This window comes from Scyliorhinus canicula, chromosome 19, assembly GCF_902713615.1.
Source record: "Scyliorhinus canicula chromosome 19, sScyCan1.1, whole genome shotgun sequence".
NCBI classification, from domain to species: Eukaryota; Metazoa; Chordata; class Chondrichthyes; order Carcharhiniformes; family Scyliorhinidae; genus Scyliorhinus; species Scyliorhinus canicula.
In genome coordinates, this window is record NC_052164.1 from 100,539,235 (window position 1) to 100,559,583 (window position 20,349).

The following is a 20,349-nucleotide window of genomic DNA, read 5'->3' on the forward strand; positions in this document are numbered from 1 at the left end:
CCCAAACCCCAACAAACTGACCCCCAAACCCCCAACAAACTGACCCCAAACCCCAACAAACTGAACCCCAAAACCCCAACAAACTGACCCCAAACCCCAACAAACTGACCCCCAAACCCCAACAAACTGACCCCAAACCCCCAACAAACTGAACCCCAAACCCCAACAAACTGACCCCAAACCCCCAACAAACTGACCCCCAAACCCCAACAAACTGAACCCCAAACCCCAACAAACTGACCCCCAAACCCCAACAAACTGACCCCCAAACCCCAACAAACTGACCCCAAACCCCAACAAACTGACCCCCAAACCCCAACAAAACTGACCCCAAACCCCCAACAAACTGACCCCAAAACCCCCAACAAACTGAACCCCAAACCCCAACAAACTGACCCCAAACCCCAACAAACTGAACCCCAACCCCCAACAAACTGAACCCCAAAACCCAACAAACTGACCCCAAACCCCCAACAAACTGACCCCAAACCCCAACAAACTGACCCCCAAACCCCCAACAAACTGACCCCAAACCCCAACAAACTGACCCCCAAACCCCCAACAAACTGACCCCCAAACCCCAACAAAATGAACCCCAAACCCCCAACAAACTGAACCCCAAACCCCAACCAAACTGAACCCCAAACCCCCAACAAACTGACCCCAAACCCCCAACAAACTGACCCCAAACCCCCACAAACTGACCCCCAAAACCCCCAACAAACTGACCCCCAAACCCCAACAAACTGACCCCAAACCCCCAACAAACTGAACCCCAAACCCCCAACAAACTGACCCCCAACCCCCAACAACCTGACCCCCAAACCCCCAACAAACTGACCCCAAACCCCCAACAAACTGAACCCCAAAACCCCCAACAACTGAACCCCAAACCCCAACAAACTGACCCCAAACCCCAACAAACTGACCCCAAACCCCCAACAAACTGACCCCAAACCCCAACAAACTGAACCCAAACCCCCAACAAACTGAACCCCAAACCCCAACAAACTGAACCCCAAACCCCCAACAAACTGACCCCAAACCCCCAACAAACTGACCCCAACCCCAACAAACTGAACCCCAACCCCCAACAACTGAACCCCAAACCCCCACAACTGACCCCAAACCCCAACAAACTGAACCCCAAACCCAACAAACTGACCCCCAAACCCCCAACAAACGACCCCCAAACCCCACAAACTGACCCCCAAACCCCAACAAACTGACCCCCAAACCCCCAACAAACTGACCCCAAACCCCAACAAACTGACCCCAAACCCCCAACAAACTGAACCCCAAACCCCAACAAACTGACCCCAAACCCCCAACAAACTGAACCCCAACCCCAACAAACTGACCCCAAACCCCCAACAAACTGACCCCCAAACCCCAACAAACTGAACCCCAAACCCCCAACAAACTGACCCCCAAACCCCCAACAAACTGACCCCAAACCCCAACAAACTGAACCCCCAACCCCCAACAAACTGACCCCAACCCCAACAAACTGACCCCAAAACCCAAGAAACTGAACCCCAAACACCAACAAACTGACCCCCAACAAACTGAACCCCAAACCCCCAACAAACTGACCCCAAATCCCCAACAAACTGACCCCAAACCCCCAACAAACTGACCCCAAACCCCAACAAACTGACCCCAAACCCCAACAAACTGAACCCCAACCCCAACAAACTGACCCCCAAACCCCCAACAAACTGAACCCCAAACCCCAACAAACTGACCCCAAACCCCCAACAAACTGACCCCCAAACCCCCAACAAACTGACCCCAACCCCCAACAAACTGACCCCCAAACCCCCAACAAACTGAACCCCAAACCCCAACAAACTGACCCCAAACCCCAACAAACTGACCCCAAACCCCAACAAACTGACCCCCAAACCCCCAACAAACTGAACCCCAAACCCCAACAAACTGAACCCCAAACCCCAACAAACTGACCCCCAAACCCCCAACAAACTGACCCCCAAACCCCCAACAAACTGAACCCCAAACCCCCAACAAACTGACCCCAAACCCCCAACAAACTGACCCCAAACCCCAACAAACTGAACCCCAAACCCCAACAAACTGAACCCCAACAAACTGACCCCAAACCCCAACAAACTGAACCCCAAACCCCAACAAACTGAACCCCAAACCCCCAACAAACTGACCCCAAACCCCCAACAAACTGAACCCCAAACCCCCAACAAACTGACCCCAAAACCCCCAACAAACTGACCCCAAACCCCCAACAAACTGACCCCCAAACCCCCAACAAACTGAACCCCAAACCCCCAACAAACTGACCCCAAACCCCAACAAACTGACCCCAAACCCCCAACAAACTGACCCCCAAACCCCCAACAAACTGACCCCCAACAAACTGAACCCCAAACCCCAACAAACTGACCCCCAAACACCCAACAAACTGAACCCCAAACCCCAACAAACTGACCCCAAACCCCCAACAAACTGACCCAAACCCCCAACAAACTGACCCCAAACCCCCAACAAACTGACCCCAAACCCCAACAAACTGACCCCCAAACCCCCAACAAACTGACCCCCAAACCCCCAACAAACTGAACCCCAAACCCCCAACAAACTGACCCCAAACCCCAACAAACTGACCCCCAACAAACTGACCCCAAACCCCCAACAAACTGACCCCAAACCCCCAACAACTGACCCCCCAAACCCCAACAAACTGACCCCAAACCCCCAACAAACTGACCCCCAAACCCCAAAAAAACTGACCCCCCAAACACCCAACAAACTGACCCCCAACACCCAACAACTGACCCCCACACCCCAACAAACTGACCCCAAACCCCCAACAAACTGACCCCCAAACCCCAACAAACTGACCCCAAACCCCAACAAACTGAACCCCAAACCCCCAACAAACTGACCCCCAACCCCAACAACTGACCCCAAACCCAACAAACTGCGCCCCAAACCCAACAAATGACCCCCAAACCCCAACAACTGACCCCCAAACCCCCAACAAACTGACCCCAAACCCCCACAAACTGACCCCAAACCCCCAACAACTGAACCCCAAACCCCCAACAAACTGAACCCAAACCCCCAAACAAACGAACCCCAAACCCCCAACAAACTGAACCCCAAACCCCCAACAAACTGAACCCCAACCCCCACAAACTGAACCCAAACCCCAACAAACTGACCCCCAAACCCCAACAAACTGACCCCAAACCCCAACAAACTGACCCCAAACCCCCAACAAACTGACCCCAAACCCCCAACAACTGAACCCCAAACCCCCAACAAACTGAACCCCAAACCCCAACAAACTGACCCAAACCCCAACAAACTGACCCCAAACCCCAACAAACTGACCCCAAACCCCAACAAACTGACCCCCCAAAACCCCCACCAAACTGACCCCAAACCCCAACAAACTGACCCCCAAACCCCAACAAACTGAACCCCAACCCCCAACAAACTGAACCCCAAACCCCCACAAACTGAACCCCAAACCCCCAACAAACTGAACCCCAAACCCCCAACAAACTGAACCCCAAACCCCCAACAAACTGACCCCAAACCCCAACAAACTGAACCCCAAACCCCAACAAACTGACCCCAAACCCCCAACAAACTGACCCCAAACCCCAACAAACTGAACCCCAACCCCCACAAACTGACTCCAACCCCCAACAAACTGAACCCCAAACCCCCAACAATCTGACCCCAAACCCCCAACAAACTGACCCCAAACCCCACAAACTGACCCCCAAACCCAACAAACTGAACCCCAAACCCCAACAAACTGACCCCAAACCCCAACAAACTGAACCCCAAACCCCAACAAACTGACCCCAAACCCCAACAAACTGACCCAAACCCCCAACAAACTGACCCCAACCCCCAACAAACTGACCCCAAACCCCAACAAACTGACCCCCAACCCCCAACAAACTGAACCCCAAACCCCCAACAAACTGAACCCCAAACCCCCAACAAACTGAACCCCAAACCCCACAAACTGACACCCAAACCCCCAACAAACTGAACCCAACACCCCAACAAACTGACCCCAAACCCCCAACAAACTGAACCCCAAACCCCAACAAACTGACCCCAAACCCCAACAAACTGACCCCAAAACCCAACAAACTGAACCCCAAACCCCCAACAAACTGAACCCCAAACCCCCAACAAACTGACCCCAAACCCCAACAAACTGACCCCAAACCCCAACAAACTGACCCCAAACCCCAACAAACTGACCCCAAACCCCCAACAACTGAACCCCAAACCCCCAACAAACTGACCCCAAAACCCCCAACAAACTGAACCCCAAACCCCCAACAAACTGACCCCCAAACCCCCAACAACACTGAACCCCAAACCCAACAAACTGAACCCCAAACCCCAACAAACTGACCCCAAACCCCCAACAAACTGAACCCAACAAACTGAACCCCAAACCCCCAACAATCTGAACCCCAAACCCCCAACAAACTGACCCCAAACCGCCAACAATCTGAACCCCAAACCCCCAACAAACTGACCCCAAACCCCCAACAAACTGACCCCAAACCCCAACAAACTGACCCCAAACCCCCAACAAACTGAACCCAACAAACTGACCCCCAAACCCCAACAAACTGACCCCCAAAACCCCAACAAACTAAACCCCAAACCCCCAACAACTGACCCCAAACCCCCAACAAACTGAACCCCAAACCCCCAACAAACTGAACCCCAAACCCCAACAAACTGAACCCCAAACCCCCAACAAACTGACCCCCAACCCCCCAACAAACTGAACCCAAACTCCCAACAAACTGAACCCCAAACCCCAACAAACTGAACCCCAAACCCCCAACAAACTGACCCCCAACCCCCCAACAAACTGAACCCAAACTCCCAACAAACTGAACCCCAAACCCCAACAAACTGACCCCAAAACCCAACAAACTAAACCCCAAACCCCAACAAACTGACCCCAAACCCCCAACAAACTGAACCCCAAACCCCCAACAAACTGAACCCCAAACCCCCAACAAACTGACCCCAAACCCCAACAAACTGAACCCCAAACCCCAACAAACTGACCCCAAACCCCCAACAAACTGAACCCCAAACCCCCAACAAACTGAACCCCAAACCCCCAACAAACTGAACCCCAAACCCCCAACAAACTGAACCACAAACCCCAACAAACTGTCCCCAAACCCCAACAAACTGAACCCCAAACCCCCAACAAACTGAACCCCAAACCCCAACAAACTGAACCCCAAACCCCCAACAAACTGAACCCCAAACCCCCAACAAACTGACCCCAACCCCCCAACAAACTGACCCCCAAACCCCAACAAACTGACCCCAAACCCCAACAAACTGAACCCCAAACCCCCAACAAACTGACCCCCAAACCCCAACAAACTGAACCCCAAAACCCCCAACAAACTGACCCCAAACCCCAACAAACTGAACCCCAAAACCCCCAACAAACTGACCCCAAACCCCCAACAAACTGACCCCAAACCCCAACAAACTGAACCCCAAACCCCCAACAAACTGACCCCAAACCCCCAACAAACTGAACCCCAAACCCCCAACAAACTGACCCCAAACCCCAACAAACTGAACCCCAAACCCCCAACAAACTGAACCCCAAACCCCCAACAAACTGAACCCCAAACCCCCAACAAACTGAACCCCAAACCCCAACAAACTGAACCCCAAACCCCCAACAAACTGACCCCAAACCCCAACAAACTGAACCCAAACTCCCAACAAACTGACCCCAAACCCCAACAAACTGAACCCCAAACCCCCAACAAACTGACCCCAAACCCCCAACAAACTGACCCCAAACCCCAACAAACTAAACCCCAAACCCCAACAAACTGACCCCAAACCCCCAACAAACTGAACCCCAAAACCCAACAAACTAAACCCCATACCCCCAACAAACTGACCCCAAACCCCCAACAAACTGAACCCCAAACCCCAACAAACTGAACCCCAAACCCCCAACAAACTGACCCCAAACCCCCAACAAACTGACCCCAAACCCCCAACAAACTGACCCCCAAACCCCAACAAACTGACCCCAAACCCCCAACAAACTGACCCCAAACCCCCAACAAACTGACCCCAAACCCCCAACAAACTGACCCCAAACCCCCAACAAACTGACCCCCAAACCCCCAACAAACTGACCCCAAACCCCCAACAAACTGAACCCAAACCCCCAACAAACTGAACCCCAAACCCCCAACAAACTGACCCCCAAACCCCCAACAAACTGACCCCAAACCCCCAACAAACTGAACCCAAACCCCCAACAAACTGAACCCCAAACCCCCAACAAACTGAACCCCAAACCCCCAACAAACTGACCCCAACCCCCAACAAACTGAACCCAAACCCCCAACAAACTGAACCCCAAACCCCCAACAAACTGACCCCCAAACCCCAACAAACTGACCCCAAACCCCAACAAACTGACCCCCAAACCCCCAACAAACTGACCCCAAACCCCCAACAAACTGACCCCAAACCCCCAACAAACTGAACCCCAAAACCCCAACAAACTGAACCCCAAACCCCCAACAAACTAAACCCCAAACCCCCAACAAACTGAACCCCAAAACCCAACAAACTAAACCCCAAACCCCAACAAACTGAACCCCAAACCCCAACAAACTGAACCCCAAACCCCCAACAAACTAAACCCCAAACCCCCAACAAACTGAACCCCAAACCCCAACAAACTGAACCCCAAAACTCCAATACACTGAACCCCAAAATCCGACCAAACTGAACACCAAACCCCCAACAAACTGAACCCCAAAATCCCAATAAACTGAACCCCAAAATCACAACAAACGGACCCTCAGATCCCAAACAAACTGAGTCCAGATACAGGAATCTGTTGGTGCGCGGGGGAAAGGATGGAGTTCACAGGAGGAAAAGGATTTTGTTCCAACTGGGGTTCAAAGGGCTAACGCCAACTCTAGTCCATGCACGGTCGGAGCCTGGAGGATTCCCAGCTACAGTCTAACAGTCACACACTAGGGCAGCACGGTGGCCTAGTGGTTAGCACAACCGCCTCACGGCGCTGAGGTCCCAGGTTCGATCCCGGCTCTGGGTCACTGTCCGTGTGGAGTTTGCACATTCTCCCCGTGTCTGCGTGGGTTTCGCCCCCACAACCCAAAAATGTGCAGGGTAGGTGGATTGGCCACGCTAAATTGCCCCCTTAATTGGAAAAAATAATTGGGTAATCTAAATTCTTTTAAAAAACAGTCACACACTGCAGTACGTTGCCCTGAGATCAAAACAATACGTAACAGTTCCACCTCTCTCCCGAAACCTACAGCCAGTATCTGCTGGCTTTGTCCTTTCCGATCGCCAATGACACAGCTTAAAGCCACAACGCTGTGATGGCAGCCTCTGGTTCCCTTATTCCAATATCCTGAGTAAACAAGTGTCTTCCTGATGCTCTCACTCCTCTGCAAACACACGGAGTAACGTAATCTGTTATCATGGGGACAGCAGAATATTTATACATATTGGTACCAGGGCTGGTTGCCCGGAGATACCAAATAAATTTCCCGTCTCCATTTCCTCACTCACTTTCCTGAATCAGTTCCAAATTTCCTGTCCAAGATTTTTCAACAAGGACAATATCCCTGGCTGACCCCTCAGGTCTCACTGAGCCACATAAAGAGATATTAGGAGAAATTATGGCCAAGGGGGATGGTTTTGAGGGCCATATTCTTGGAGGAGAGAGAGGTGGAGAGACAGGGTGATTCAGGGAGGAATACCAGAGCTTTTGGCTGAGACCAGTTGAAGGTTTAGCCACCAACGGAGGATTGAGCAAATGGGGGTTGCACGAGAACTGGAAGAGGGTAAAGATCTTGGAGGATTGTGGGGCTGGAGGAGGTTAGCGAGATAGGGAGGGGCAATGCCATGGAGAGATCTAAAAATAAGGATATGTACATTCACTCTTGAAACAGCAACTACAATACTGAGCTTCTGATCAAGTCTGGCCGAGACAGGTCCAACGCCGTGGTTACTGAACAAACAGAATCGATGCAAACCTTAACTGCAGAAATTCACACAACTGTCTTATTTCCACCTTTCACCATACCGCTCAATGATGGAAATAAACAATGAAAATTAGCCTCAATCATCATAAATGAAAACTGTGTGTTCTGCTGTTAGTAACAGGAACCAACTCCAAATCTAGTCGCTGACAATGTTTTCCCACCAGTTTATCTCCTGCCACATTACGAATAGAGAATCCACAAGCCCCTTTTATTGCACCTGTAAGACAAGAATCCCGAGGCATTACGCGGGAGCATTATAAAACAAATTTAATTCCCAAATCTCAAGGAGGGCTCTGTGGTAGGAGGGATATTTAATCAAGCGAGAGTAAATTATTTAAATTATTTTTAAATTATCAAGCAATTATTTTTTTCCAGTTAAGGGGCAATTTAGCATGGCCAATCCATCTAACCAGCACATCTTTGGGTTGTGGGGGTGAGACCCACGCAGACACGGGGAGGATGTGCAAACTCCACACTGACAGTGACCCGGGGCTGGGATCAAATCTGGGTCCTCAATGCCTTGAGGCAGCAGTGCTAACCACTGTGCCACCATGCTGTACCCCCCTTGCCCCAGTTAAGTCAGGGGCAGGAAGATTCATTGATGGCCAAGAAGCCCGTAAGTAACAATCAGTGCCCACTTCAGACTCTTATTCCGTCACCACTGGTATTCAACCAGCAGTGGGCGAGGGAATAGCCACCTGAAAAATCTGAGATTAAAACGGGCTGTGGTGAGTTTGAGGGTACTTGGTGCCTGACCGAAGAACCTGGGATTGGGAAAGGGAGGTTCTGCTGACTCCCAATTCCCCCCCTGCCGGTGACATCCATCTACAGCCCCATTCCGACCTCACTACCTGTGACCTCGAGTGGACTGCTTGGATCTCTGGCGGGTGCATTGCCGGCAGCTTCCACCACTCCCCAGTGGCTCTGCCAGTGATGAGGTGCTGCTGGTGATGAAGTGCTGGCTGGCAGCACTGGAGGGGTGGAACTTCTACCCCTGGGGTCCTTGATCCCAGAGAGGGCAATGCCACTGGCCAGTTGTGCCTGATTAGCACTGGTCTTCCTGAAAGGAGGCAACGGGAGCCGCTCGCTGGCTCACTGGTGGGTGGGTGAGACCCCCATCACCTGCACTAAATTCCACCCAATGTACGACATCAAACCATATAAGGAGATATTAAGTCAGGTAACTGAAAGCTTGGTCAAAGAGGTCGGATTTAATGATGGGGTGAATAAAAGGGCAGCACGGTAGCATTGTGGATGGCACAATGGCTTCACAGCTCCAGGGTCCCAGGTTCGATTCCGGCTTGGGTCACTGTCTGTGCGGAGTCAGCACATCCTCCCCATGTGTGCGTGGGTTTCCTCTGGGTGTTCCGCTTTCCTCCCACAGTCCAAAGATGTGCAGGTTAGGTGGATTGGCCAGGATAAATTGCCCTTAGTGCCCAAAATTGCCCTTAGTGTTGGGTCGGGTTACTGGGTTACGGGGATAGGGTGGAGGTGTGGGCTTGGGTAGGGTGCTCTTTCCAAGAGCCGGTGCAGACTCGATGGGCCGAATGGCCTCCTTCTGCACTGTAAATTCTATGATCTATGTAAGAGGCCAGAATTAGAGGAGCACTTTGACTGGACATTAGGATTTATACTATTGTTGCAGCCAATGCCAATATATTCCTAGTAAGAAGTCTTACAACACCAGGTTAAAGTCCAACAGGTTTGTTTCAAACACTAGCTTTCGGAGTCCTGTTGGGCTTTAACCTGGTGTTATAAGACTTCTCATTGTGCTCACCCCAGTCCAACGCCAGCATCTCCACATCATGGCTACCATTATATTCCTAAATCACCATTTCACTGCCGCCCAAGCCAATTTGTATTTCCCCAATGCTGTCCTGTTCAGTCAGTTCCTGGAACTCTATTTCCATAATTTACAACTTATCCAGAATTCTAACTATTCCTAGCCTGTCCCATACTGAGGCCCAAACCACTATCATCCTCCAGATGACGTTATTAGCTAAGTTCAGACAGAAGTGATTTAATGCTGGTGTCTCTGAGTTGCACAGGAGAAGCCACAGATTCTGTCGGCTGTATCAGCTTCAGAAAATGCACTAATTATCACTTGCTACTATTAGAAGACATGATTAGATTTCACAGGATGCTCAATAAATTTGGTAGAGTCCCGGGCCAACATTCACGATCAAATTGAATCGAAGGCTGAAGAGCATGAAGATAAAGGAATAGGGAAACAGGTGCACACGTATAATAAGGACAATTTGCTCTCTTGTAGTGTAAACATCAGCAGCATGGGCCAAATGGCCTGTTTCTGTTCTATTGTTTTCAAGTGTTTATTGACTTATTATTGATTTAGAGTACCCAATTCTTTTTTTTCTAATTAAGGGGCAATTTAGCGTGGCCAATCCACCTACCCTACACATCTTTGGGTTGTGGGGGTGAGACCTACGCAAACACGGGGAGAATGTGCAAACTCCACACGGACAGTGACCCAGGGTTGGGATCGAATCCGGGTCCTCAGCGCCGTGAGGCAGCAGTGCTAAATACTACGCCACCGTGCTGCCCACATTTTCAGGTATTTATGTACTAAATAAATGCAAGTACTTTGTTATTCTATTTCATCCCGGCCAAGTTAGTGTCTCTCATGGGGGGAGAACACAGGAACACAGAAACCAAGCAATTTCCCTCCTTTATCTTTTTTTTTAATTTAGATTACCCAATTATTTTTTCCAATTAAGGGGGCAATTTAGTGTGGCCAATCCACCTACTCTGCACATTTTTGGGTTGTGGGGGCGAAACCCACGCAGACACGGGGAGAATGTGCAAACTCCACACAGACAGTGACCCAGAGCCGGGATCGAACCTGGGACCTCAGCGCCGTGAGGCGGTTGTGCTAACCACTAGGCCACCGTGCTGCCCCTTCCCTCCTTTATCTAAATAATATTCTGACCTTGGGCTTGAACTACTGGGCAGTGCGGTAGCATAGTGGGTAGCACAGTTGCTTCATATCTCCAGGGTCCCAGGTTCGATTCCCGGCTTGGGTCACTGTTTGTGCGGAGTCTGCACGTTCTCCCCGTGTCTGCGTGGGTTTCATCCGGGTGCTCCGGTTTCCTCCCACAGTCCAAAGACATGCGGGTCAGGTGGCTTGGCCATAGTGTCCAAAAAGGTGAAGTGGGGGGGGGGGGTACTGGGTTACGGGGATAGGGTAGAGATGTGAGATTGAGTAGGGTGGCTCTTTGTAAGGGCCGGTGCAGCCTCAATGGGCCGAGTGGCCTCCTTCTGCACTGTAAATTCTATGATTCTATGAAAATACGCTATGGAAGAGGGATCAATCCTGAGAGTCCCTCTTTGTCTTAGGTCTCAGTATCGCGTTGGGAAATGAGTGTTGGATCAAATGGAAAGTCTGATGGAAAAAAGAAGAAATGACCATATGTGACCGTGTACTTTTTCATCCCACAGTGTCCTTCCTGTGAAGCATTTTTACTCAATGATACCCTTCTACCCGGACCTGTGCTGAGATGCTCGGACCTATCTACTGATCGATAAGCAAAGGAACTTATTCTCCGGTGAGATTACACTGCATCAACCCAGGGCAGTGACAAATCAGAGTGGTGGCACCTTCGGAGAATGCATCATCATTTGATGCCGGAGTTAGCCTTTATAAGGTGCAGGGATTCCTGTGCGAGGAGTAACAGTGCTGAGCAACAGGACACAATACTCTGTGATTATACTGCTGCTGGACACAGCGGAGCAGTTTGTTCAGAAACTTCAGAGGGCAATTAAAAGTCAACCACACTAAGTCATAAATAGAATTACATCAAATTTACAGACACAGAAATAGGTCATTTGACCCAACTCGTCTCTGCTCCACATGATTCTCGATTCACTCCTCTTCCTCTCATCCTATCAGCAAAACCATTTATTCCTTTCTCCTTCATGTGCTTATTCAGCTTCTCCTTCAATGCCTCTTTATATAATTAGGCTATATATAGTTCAGACCGGGTCAGAATGGCAGGTTTCCTTAATGAAGGACATGAATAATCAGCTGGGTTTTTCTGACAGTCCGACAGTTTAATAATTCCTCAGACTGGTACCAACAACTTATTTCAAGATTGGTTGTTGAATTCCTAATTCTCAAACTGCCACTTGAGCCCCACATTGGCGTTTGAACACATTTCTTTCATAAATTTAGAGCGCCCAATTATTTTATTCCGATTAAGAGCCAATTTAGCGCGGCCAATCCACCTAACCTGCGCACCTTTGGGTTGTGGGGTGAGACCCACGCAGACACGGGGAGAATGTGCAAAGTCCACACAGAGAGTGACCCAGGGCCGGGATTCAAACCCAGATCCTCAGCGCCGTAGGCAGCAGTGCTAACCAATGCGCCGCCATGTCACCCCGAGTTTGCACATTCTCCCCGAGTCTGCGTGGGTCTCACCCCCATAACCCAAAAAGATGTGCAGGGTAGGTGGATTGGCCAGGCTAAATTGTAAAAAATTAACTGGAGAAAAAAAGGAATTGGGTACTTAAAAATGTTTTTAAACAGAGAATGCATCTTCCAAAAGGGTGATTTGGAATGGGTAATAAATGCTGGCTTTGCCAGTCATGTCCACATCCTGTGTGTAAATTTTTAAAAACTCCAGCCCACTCCATCTCTCCTGATCAGGTGCACACACTATTCCAAATACACAGGGGGCAATTCTCCGAGCCCTGCGCCGGGCCAGAGAATCGGCGCAACTGCGCCACGCCACCCCGGCGCTGGCGCACGATTCTCCGAGGTGCGGAGAATCGGTGCCATTTGCGCCGGTGCGTTTGGCGCGCCGCAGTTCACGGGCCGCTGGAATCGGAGGGGCCGCCAATTCTCCGGCCCGGATGGGCTGAGCGGCCGCGCTGATACGACAGACTCCCGCCGGCACCGTTCACCCCTGGTTTCTGCCGGCAGGAACTCTGCGCGAATGGTCCGGGGCGGGGGGGGGAGGGGGGGGGTGGGGGCCTCCGATGGTGTCTGGCTCGCTATTGGGACACACCAACTGGCGAGCCGGCCACTCCCCCCCCCCCCCCCGGACCTACTTTCTGGGGCAGCCGGCCCCTGAATACCGACTCCATGTTGAGTCGGGGCCGGCGCGCAGATGAAGCCCCCGCGCATGCGCAAGTTGGCGCGATGCCCATTTGGCGCTGCTAAAGGAGGCTGGAGTGGCGTGAACTGCTCCAGTGGGGGCCAGAATCAGTCGTACCCGGGCCCGGTTCGCACAGTCGTGAAACGCGACGGCGTTCACAACGGCGCAAACACTTGGGCTCCATATTGGAGAATCGCCCCCACAGTGCCTTCTGCTCAACCTGCCAGTAACTGAAATAAAACATCCCGCCATCTATTGGCCTATCCAAATATCACCCTGTTAATGTACAACGAGGTCAGTCTGGGAAGCCGTACCTGAGGAATGACAGTAGGACATTGGGGTGTTTCTGTTCCCGGACATCATACTCTTCATTCTGAAGGCCTCTGCCGGATGGTTAAAGCGGAAGAATGTTGACTGGCCAAAACATAGCATGCACCCTGTAGAGAAAGAGCAATGAGGAGAGACATCAAAGTAAGTTCCAGGCTGGGCTCAGCAGACAATTAACTGAACTGATCATCCTAAACATCCAACATCACAACAAAATGAAAGATACAAATACACTGCCTCTAATCTTACTGCAGGAGAGGTCCGGGTTTATTGGGAATATCAGGGACACGGCAGTGGACTGGACAGGCTAGATGTGGGAAGAATGTTCCCGATGTTGGGCGACCAGAACGAGGCATCACAGCCTAGGAATAATGGATAAGCAATTCATGACTGAGACGAGAGAGAACTTCTTCTCTCAGGGAGTTGTGAACTTGTGGAATTCCCTACCACTGTTGGGACCAGTTTGTTGGATATATCCAAGAGGGAGCTGGACGTGGCCCTTGTGGCTAAAGGGAATCAAGGGCTATGGAGAGAAAGCGGGAGTGGGATACTGAATTTGCATGATCAGCCATGATCATATTGAATGGTGGTGCAGGCTCGAAGGGCCGAATGGCCTACTCCTACACCTATTTTCTATGTTTCTATGTTTATAGGGGAATATCAGGGGGGCAGTCACTGTTTCCATTTTAATGGGAGCAAATATCAGAAGTTGTCAGATGTTGAAACGAAACATGGATGATAACGATAGTCAAGAATTAACTTGTTGCAGTGATTTGCTTGTCCCTGAAAGTTACCATTTCCCGTTTCTCCTTCCCCGGACCATCGAATACAACATTCACCCAGCAAACCAGACAATGTAGCAATTCACACCCTTTGTCCCAGGCTGTTGCTGTGGCTGCTTCCAATTTATTTCCATATTTTGAGGCCGTGTGCATGCTGGCAATTACAGTTAGGAGAGGAAAAAAATCAAGTTTGCCCTTGGTGGCTCAGGTGGGGAATTCTGGACGAGATGGAAGATGTTCTGGTCTCTCTTTACTGATCTATTTTGTTGCCAGTGGGTAAAGTGAGGGGGTTGGGAGACATGGGATAAGGGCGGAGGAAAAAAAGGGAATGCTTGAATAGAAATAAGAGAACAAAATCTCAAATTAGGAGATTTGTACTTTGTTTATTTTATTATTGATTGATATGTTGTTATGTATGTTCCTTATTGTGGAGATATGATGGTGAATGATACTGTATATGATTTGTGATGCAACCTCCAGCCAGTTGGTGGCGTCAGACCTTGGTCATGTGTCGTGGGACACCAGGCAGCTGGTGATAGGTTGTACAACAGGACAGTCGCATGGAGCTCCCAAGTAACTTTATCTGTATATATATTCATTTCTCTTAGCTGCCTTTCCACGCGTTTGACAATAAAACATCGTGCGAGTTAAACACATTCATGTTCTGTATGCATCCTTATGAACGGTGACAGCACTTATTTGAATAAAAATATTTTTTTTTTTTAAAAAGGAGAGACTGAAAACTCTGACGGTTTTTATTTTAGGAAGTGCCAAGCGTGATCGAAAATAAAAAGTTAAAGTTTCTCAGCAGTTTCCTCCAACACTTCACATCTTACACGGAAGAGTGACACCGCCCACCAAACACTTTGTGGCAGCATCAGATTAATTTTTGGAAAAGCCTGAAGCGGGAGTCGCAGATCTATATCATTTTGACCCATTGCTTTGTTGCAATCAAGCACTCGGTCCTTGCTTCACGGTAGCATTGTGGATAGCACAATGGCTTCACAGCACCAGGGTCCCAGGTTCGATTCCGGCTTGGGTCACTGTCTGTGCGGAGTCTGCACATCCTCCCCGTGTGTGCGTGGGTTTCCTCCGGGTGCTCCGGTTTCCTCCCACAGTCCAAAGATGTGCAGGTTAGGTGGATTGGCCATGCTAAATTGCCCTTAGTGTCCAAGATTGCCGTTGGTGTTGCGTGGGGTTACTGGGTTATGGGGTTAGGGTGGAGGTGTTAACCTTGGGTGGGGTGCTCTTTCCAGGAGCCGGTGCAGACTCGATGGGCCGAATGGCCTCATTCTGCACTGTAAATTCTATGTAAAATGCAAATCTCTCTCTCCGCAGACACACACCAATGGAACATGTTTGTGAATGCAGAAATCTCTGAGCCATCACACAGATTACAAACAAGGGGATTTGTTTGGAAATTGAAAAGCCGACACCACGGAACTGTGGGAAGAATAATGCCCTTCGGAGATGGAAATCTGCCACTCAGATCCTGCCTGGCCTCTACTTTTTCACATGTGTTCTCTGGGGTGTGAACAAAGCCGGCTAGGCCAGCTTTTAGTGCCCATCCCTAATTGCCCTCGAGAAGGTGGTGGTGAGCCACCTTCCGGAAGCCACTGCAGTCCACTGCAACCGTCCAGCTTTTCATCGCGTTTTCGTTTGGTGTTTTAAGTTTGTGATTTGTTTTTGTTGAAGGTTGAATCCCTTTAAGGAGCTGTCTCTTTAACTTTCTCCCTGGATTCATTTGATTTAGGTGAATCGGTCGACACACAGTAGTTGAAACCGCTACAGTTGCAGTGGTGTATGTACACCCACAGTGCTGTTAGGGAGGGAGTTCCAGTGACAGTGACGGAACGGAGATTTCATTCCCAATGTAATTGACTATTAACTCCCCCTCGAAAGTAACGCGACTGGTCATTTAGATGATAGAAAGCCACCGTCACCTTGTCGGGGACATTAGAGATTGGCAACCTGCACAAATAAAGTGTGTGTAACCTCAGGGCAACTCTCGGGGTAGGTCTCGGATAGGTTTTAAAAATAAATTTAGAGTACCCAATTATTTTTTCCAGTTAAGGGGCAATTTAGCGAGGCCAATCCACCTACCCTGCACATCTTTTGGGTTGGGGGGGGTGAGACCCACGCAGACACGGGGAGAATGTGCAAACTCCACACGGATATGACCCGGGACCTCGGCGCCGTGAGGCAGCGATGCTAACCACTGCACCACCATGTCGCCGGTCCCGGGTAGTTTATTGCTCAGTGTCCCAAATCCACTCCAAAACAATCTGAGGCTTTGCTAAGTCTCCGTTACTGAGAGGAAGCCTGAACAGCAGAACGTGGAGAGGATCAATCCATAGCTTGGGCTGAATCGAAAGGTAGAGATGATTGAATTGTGTGTGTCCTCCACTGCACCATCCAATCCTCTAAAATCTAAATCCTTGGGCTGGGATTCTCTGAGCCCGCGGCGGGTCGGAGAATCGCCGGAGGGGGCGTGCGAATCCCGCCACGCTGCTCCGACGCTGAGCCACCGATTCTCTGGTGACCGGAGAATCGGCGGCAATCGGATCGCCGTGGCGCTGGTTAGGGGCCGTTGACAGCGGCCCCTGTGGCGCTTCTCCGCGCTCGACGGGTCGAGTGCTCGTCGAGTTCCGCCAAGCCCCGCCGGCATGGTTTACATATGGTCCTACCCAGCGAGACCGCAGTGTTCTGGCTGCGGGGGCCGAGCTAGCGAGGTGGCGAGGGGAGCCTCCACGGTTGCCAGGTCCGCGATCGCGGGCTACCGATAGGCGGGCACGTTCATTCCAGGAGGGGCCTATGTTCCTCCGCGCCGGGCCCCTGTAGGGCTCCGCCATGTTGCCCGAGGGTCGGCGCGGAAACGGCCGTGGCGCGCATGCGCGGACCGATGCTGGCTGAGGCATGCATGCGCGGTCCCGCGCCACCCGTGGCGCGCATGCACGGACCCCTGCCTGCTTTCGGCGCCAGAGCAGCGCACAGTACTCGGCCGCCATTATGACCCCTGAGGAAGGGAAGAATGACTGGGCCTGGATGGCCTGTTGACGACGCCGTTGCTTGCGCCAGTTCTGATGCCGTTGCTTGCGCCAGTTCTGACGCCGTTGCTTGCGCCAGTTCTGACGCCGTTGCTTGCGCCGGTTCTGACGCCGGTGTCAACACTTGTTGTAATGCTGAAAAGACAACCAAAAAGAGTGAAAAAAAAAGTTTTCAAATCTAGTGGCGTCTGGTCGAACGTAAAGTTTCTGGGGTGTTGAAATAGTGTTGGTTTGTATTTTCAGTTTATTTAATGCTGCAGAACTTGCCACACAGAACCCGCAGGGCGATCAGTCCAACTTGTCCAAGCCTGTGCTTATGTTCCAAACTATCCAGCTCCAGCTCACGCAATCCACACATCCTACTCCATTCTCGCTCACGCGTGTATCTAAATGTATCGACACTGTTCACCTCAACCACTGCCTGCGCAAGCGAGTCCCATATTCCCATCACCCACTGGGCGCTGTTTCCCCGCCCCCTCCAGTCGTGTGTGAGGCGGCCGCGCGCCATTCGCTGGCGGGGGAATTCGAACTTCCCCCTGCTTGTCAATGGGATTGCCCATTGTAACCTCCCCATTCAGCCTGGGAAACCCACGGGTGGGGGTGTGCTGCCAGTGGGTAAAGTCAATCTCAAGCACCGGAGAATTCCGGAATTTCGGCCTCTGATTTCCCGACTGGGTCTATTAGCTTTTGTGAGGTAATTTTTTTTTTTTTTAAACATAGCACTTGCTCTCCAACTGAATATTTTCTTCCTTATCCAGCACCACTGCTTAAATAACACAGTGTAAGGAACCAGTCACGTCACGGCCAGCTGAGCGAAATCTTGCTGTGCGCAAAATGGCTGCCACGTGTCTGACAACTTAAAAATAGCCTGACAGCATTTCAAAGTCATTCTTGTCAGTGAAGCACTCCATGATCCCCCACCCCCCCCCCCCCCAAGTCAGAAGACTAAATGAATACAAATTCTTTTCTCCCTCCTTATAAATGAAAGGCTTTTTCATAAACACCGGCTTCCTTCAAAGATCCCTGCATTCAGACAAGACTCATATTTGTGGTTGTTGAGGCCTTGGCCAGATTTGAAGGGGTGTGGCGTGGGGGGGTGTAGAGGAAGCGTCCCGAAGATCAAAGTTTGGAATCAGCTGTGTTTACGTTAAATATAAGTCAACTCCGATTTGTTCAAAGTCCCAGCCAGCCTCGGATTAATGAAGGTTCATCTCCTGAGCAATAACCAGACACAAGTTTTCAACCGATTTTGAACGGTCGAGTTGGTTTTGACAATTATACCAGAGCATAATGCTGAAATCTTTCAGAGAATGTGCACATGTAACCTCATTCTCATCTCAACTTCAACGCCTTGTGCTGATAAATCCTGCTGAGGCAGACAATCCTTCCTGAGAATAAATTTGCTTCTGAAAAGAAGAATTTGCATTTACCCTGTGGTAGTGGGCCCCCTGAAGGAGTGCGGATTCCTGGGCTGAGCGCGGGCGGGCGCTCCTGGGCAGACTCGATCCTGGAGCTGGAGGGGGTCGGTCACACATCCGAGCGCTCCGTTTATAGTCAGAGGTTTCTACTGAATAGATTGTTGTTTTTCAAACCTGGTGGCCGCCAATCATGTAGATATCACAGTGGCGATGAGGATCATCGGACGTTCCTTCGAATCTGCACGCACAACAGGAAACAGATCTTGGGCGCGATCAATCGGCCACGCTGCCCCTGAAAAGCAGCTCGCCACGGCACAGCGTGGCCAATAGGAGCCAGGAGATCCCGCTCCTGGGATCTACTCGCTCGCAACATCTCATGCGATCTAACGCGAGACGTTGTGATGTAAATCCCACCCATTGTGGGCGGGATCACTTTTAGGCAAATCTGCATATTAGAGCGAGACAGGTAGTCTGACTTTAATCTGCAGTTTCCGGAGCTCCTCAGTGTGCGAAACAGGGCAATGAGTGGCCTCGGCTGCACGTTCCCCGCTGAGGCGCCCTATCTCACCGGGGTGCGTTGTGTTTCTCAGCGCTGTGAGCTCTGGGAAACATGTGGCTAAGCAAGCTCGCTATGGGACTTTGATCCTGCCCCTTGTTTCAACTAATTCACGTTAATCCAGTCTACAGTCAGTGAATCAAAAAAATGGCTCTTTATAGCGGGGGCACGGTGGCGCAGTGGTTAGCACTGCTGTCTACGGTGCTGAGGACACGGGTTCGATCCCGGAGTGGCCGAGGCCACTCATTGCCCTGTTTCGTGCACTGAGAAACTGCAGATTAAAGTCAGACTACCTGTCTCGCTCTAATATGCAGATTTTCCTAAAAGTGATCCCGCCGACAATGAGTGGGATTTACATCACAACGTCTCGCGGCCCCCAGTCACTGTCCATGTCGAGTTTCTCCTTTCTCTGCGTGGGTTTCACCCCCACAGCCCAAAGATGTCCAGGGGAGGTGGATTGGCCACGCTAAATTGTCCCTTGGAAAAAACACATTGGGTACTCTAAACTTATATTTTGTTAAATGCCACTTTAAGGCAAAAACTCCAAAGATTGGGCTCAATATGTTTAATATCTACACTACTTTTTCCAGGCAAACAAAATAGTTGTGTGGGGGGGGGGGGGGGGGGGGGGGGGGGGGGAGAGAGAGAGAGAGAGACCGGACTACTCACACCCTGTGGAGCCCAAATTTCTAATTTAATCCAGCGTTCGACAGTCCCGATGCCCCTGATTGAAAGTGCAGGATTCTGTGGACTGCCAGCCACATTTTCCTGAGCAGCACACTCTCGCCAGCCGGAGGAGCCTCCGTCCAGGCAGCCGGCCAATGGGATCCCCCATTGTGGCCACCCCACACCGTCGGGAAACCCGTGGGCCGTGGGTGCGCTGCCGGAGGAGCAGAGGATCCTGCCGATTGAGAAATCATACAGTCAGTAAATTTTGTGAACGACCATTACCATCAGCGGCCCTCGATAATTATGACACGGTACAGATCTAATTCGACCA

At 50.9% G+C, this 20,349-nt stretch overlaps 1 protein-coding gene across 17 annotated transcripts in view; it reads right to left on the reverse strand.

Moving 5' to 3' along the window:
- The window catches only part of phldb1b (pleckstrin homology-like domain, family B, member 1b), a 356,171-nt gene that overhangs the window by 174,857 nt on the left and 160,965 nt on the right, over positions 1-20,349 (reverse strand). For all 17 annotated transcript variants that reach the window (XM_038779264.1, XM_038779278.1, XM_038779260.1 and 14 more), the window contains one exon: positions 13,534-13,656. In XM_038779264.1, the coding sequence (XP_038635192.1) occupies positions 13,534-13,656 (123 nt within the window). The remainder of the gene's footprint in view (positions 1-13,533; positions 13,657-20,349) is intronic.